At 34.4% G+C, this 4,085-nt stretch overlaps 1 protein-coding gene across 1 annotated transcript; it reads left to right on the forward strand.

Moving 5' to 3' along the window:
* The first annotated feature begins 845 nt into the window (after positions 1 to 845).
* Positions 846 to 2,022, forward strand: LOC111883823 (F-box/LRR-repeat protein At4g29420). Its single transcript, XM_023880147.2, has one exon. It carries the CDS (start codon positions 846 to 848, stop codon positions 1,854 to 1,856), a length of 1,011 nt encoding a protein of 336 aa, XP_023735915.2. The 3' UTR covers positions 1,857 to 2,022.
* Positions 2,023 to 4,085: the final 2,063 nt, after the last annotated feature.

Raw genomic sequence — 4,085 nt, forward strand, 5'->3', positions numbered from 1 at the left:
GCCATTGTCAGGTTGCATCGAATCAAGATCTAGGGTTTCAAATGCTTCAAGTTCTTCCCAAATAACTTCCCCTCTCAAGACGATTTTCCTCAATCTTCTATCGAACTTGACAGTTGTTGAATCGGTGCGTATCGGCGTCAAGAACCAACCCCGAGATCTGTTGCACGTTGACGTTGAAGATAAGGCAAATGATCTGCACCTCACCGATTGGGATTTCATTATGGAGTGGCTGCCTCGGGTTTCCGGATCGTTGAAAACCCTTTCAATTTCTGATTTTTGGGCTCAGTCATTTCACCGTCGATCGAATGTTTTATTTCTGGTGTCTGCTTACTGTAAGTTCTTTATATGCTGGATTTTTTTTTCTTCATATTCTATAGTGACGCTGTTGCGATATTGCGAAGTCCATCCTTTTAAATGATAAGATCCGTCACAGATCTGATCTGCAATAACGGAAATTCTGTACCTTTTTAGGGTTCTTAATATCACCTACCGTTACTTTTTTGGTAAACTGTAGTCGATTAATCTTGAATTTTTGGCTGAAGTAATTACGATCTTTCAAGAAATGGATAAAGTTAGTGTCAATTGCTGTTCTTTTGTTTACTGTAAGCATTTGAGTTTGCATCAAGTGTAAGGATAAAGATTCCCTCGGTACCTCATAAACAATGGTTATTTATAACTCTTATTCTTTCATTTCTACCATATTCTTCTAATAAGCTATCAATTCCAATAATGTAATCAACTGTTTTTTAGAATCTTTATGATTTGTATTTAGTTTAATCTTTTATCGGGACCAAATTATCCTTGAAAAAGGTTATTAATGATCATCATTTTTCATAATACATGATATGGCATACTTTGAAGTTGTTCCTCATTGGGTATTCTTAATGTTCCTGTTTGTTTTCCTTGATTCAGGTCACAATCTTGTTGAATTAGAGGTGAAGAATGCATGGCTTTCTGTGGACAATCTGAATCAGATGTTAATGGTAACAAGTTTAACACTCGAATCCATGCGATTAAATGACAAGGAATTAACCCAGTTGAATAAGTCCTTCCCTAATCTTCAAGTTTTTAACTTGATAGATGTTAGAGGATTTAAACTACCCAAAATCCATCTTCTCCACCTAAAAACATGTCACTGGACTATAACTGATGCTCCACCATTTATAAATGTTATCGCACCCAACCTTATCACACTCAGAATCGAGTGTAAAAAGCGTGCTGCAATTCGTGTTGAAGCTCCATTGTTAACTCACTTCCATCTTTCCATTCCTCATGCGGACCCACTTTTACTCAGAAGGTATGGGAGTATAAAAACAGCTTGGATTGAGGCTTCACTCATTTACCCCTTACTTGCTCAGCTTCGATATACAGATACCCTAGATCATCTAACTTTGGATTCACTAGGTTTGATTAGAGGGCCTTTTGGAATATTCAAATTTACCCTACAGAATTTGATCAATATTTTCCCCAACATGACTTCTTTATGTTTTCGGTCAAGGGCATGGTCGGCATTTCAGACGAGGGCTAGCATATTTGGGATTGGGATGGAAGGATTGAAAACTTTTTGTGGGTATCTGATGATAGTTGACCTTTCATCGACTTTATATTCGGTTGCTTATGTACTGGATCAATGCTATAACTTGGTAGATGTCTCTTTACTTATCCACCGTAATGTTTCTTCTAATGTATCGAAAGATTTTATGCGGACATGCATGCTGAGGTGGCCTAAACTAAATTGGAGATGGGGAACATGGGAGGAAGGAAAGGAAGATTCTTGGATTAGTGATGAAGATTTAATGCAAATATCATCTTACAAGAAGCCTGAGCTTCGATGTGTAAAGAAACAAAGACGTTGAGAAGATGTGGAGAAAGGTATTTAGATGGTTGCATGTTTTGGAATGTTGTTGTTTGTTATGGTAGTATGTTTATATTAATCGAGGGTTTAAAAACGATCGTATGTGGATGCTTATGCGTATGCGTATGCGCATAATATAAGTTTAATTATATTATATTGTTTTCTCAGTCTATATGTTTTTCTATATATAGTTTTCTGCGTTGCATTTGATGTTTATTAGCAAAAACTTGTTTCAACACTATAGACAAAGATATGAAGTGTACTCATAATTAACAAAAACGTGTTTCTTTTTTCGTTTCATTGTTGATGTTATAGACAAACATTCCTCTTCCTTGTAGGGTAATTGACATTTGAATGTTTCTTTTGGAGATGTAAACAAAATATGATTTCGGGAAGCTTGAAAATGTAATTCCTTCAATGTACCGGGTGCTTCACGCTTTCAATGACTTTATGAATGGTTTTGATCTTCATGAGTTTAATTTGAGTAGGCATAAAGTATACATGGATGAATGAGTGTGCTACCAAAACGAGTAAACTAGAAAATATCATTTTTTGTTCTTTTCTAAACAATTGGCCCAATGCAGCGGTGGTTGTGCTTCATATGAAGCTTTCCAATCACTGCCTGACTATTCTCTCTTGCTTATTCCAGGATTTCGGCCTACACCCTTTAGATTCTTGAACTCTTGGTTGTTGATTAATGGACTCTCAATTGTTATCGAGGCATGGTTTTTTATTATGTTTCATCGTAAATCGGATTGTGCTGTGGCATGTATAATTAAAGATGTCAAACATGAGATTAAAGACCTGCTATGTCTTAAATTCGAAAAACAACAATGATATGGGTATTTCCAATAAACAGGTTGACAAAAATGAGTAATTGATCGCCAAGACTCGAGATCTTGCGTACTCTGAAAGGTTGGAAAATATATTCATTAACAAAGGAAGTGCTCAACTAAGAGATTGTTGAGAATCAAGTATTTAAACAAAAATCTATGATTAAATGGGAGATCGAACAAGCCGAAATTTCCAAATTTTCCAAAACGTATTAATAATAATGGAATGTGTGAAAGAATTAAAGGGTTATCTTAGATGGACAATGTATTTATGATCCTTCTAAGATCAAATTGGAAGCTTTTCGCTTTTTTGTTGACAAGTTCAATGAAAACTTGGCGTCTTATTGAAAGTTTATCACTAATTTTTTCTACAATCATTTTAACGAATCAACCTCCTTTATTAAGGGATGAAATTCGTATTTTATTATGGTTTCTCGCAAGGTCAAATACCTTATCAGTCTTAGAGGTTTCATGATGATGAGTCTTGTCGGCTCCCTATAAAAATGTAGGCAAAGTCTTTGCTTTACAACTTAAGAAAGGTGATCTGTTTGGCGGTTAGTCTCGATCAGTTTGTGAGCATCGAACGAAAAAAGTACTTTTGATGGTATTTTAGAAAGCGTTTGATTTGCTTAGCTAGTACTTTATTGACTCCATAATGGAGCACATGGGGTTTAAGGTGAAATTAAGAGGGTGTATTAGAGGATCTCTTTATCTATATACTAACTATTTCATTGTAATATCCCTTCATCAAAATATCAATATATGTATTCATGCGATGAGTATGAGTGCTCAAAATACAAACTTCCCAGAACTAGAGAAATGCTTTATCCATCTTACAATCTAATGAATGTGAACTATACCCTAATTTTCAATGGTCTAAGAAAAAAAGGCAATAGACCATGAGTGAAGCAACATACTGACGATATCAACCCAAACAAAGAGTATGATTGCCCAACCAATGATTAAGTTACTTAAACCGTTTATACAATAACCATCAATGATAAACTCAATAACTGTTGGTTCCTAACATCTCAATCAACAACAAAACTACATAAATCACACAAATAAATTACTCAAAAACCAACTATATTATTGATAATCAGTTTCATACATTCCATAGATAACTAAAAACAAGTTATGGTTATGAACACACTCTTGAAAATAACTTTCACATAGAAAGCAATTAAATACAAAACAAAAGACTAAAACTATCAAAAACCTACATTACATAAATACTAGGTCAAAGTCATGACAAATAACCAAAAAAAATCAAATAGTCTTTCCACATGCTAGGAAACATTACATTCTCTTATTAAATACAGCACAAAAGACTAAAACTATCAAAACCCTACATTACATAAATACTACGTCCAAGTCATGATAAATAACCAAAACAA

This window comes from Lactuca sativa, chromosome 7, assembly GCF_002870075.4.
Source record: "Lactuca sativa cultivar Salinas chromosome 7, Lsat_Salinas_v11, whole genome shotgun sequence".
Lineage (NCBI taxonomy): Eukaryota > Viridiplantae > Streptophyta > Magnoliopsida > Asterales > Asteraceae > Lactuca > Lactuca sativa.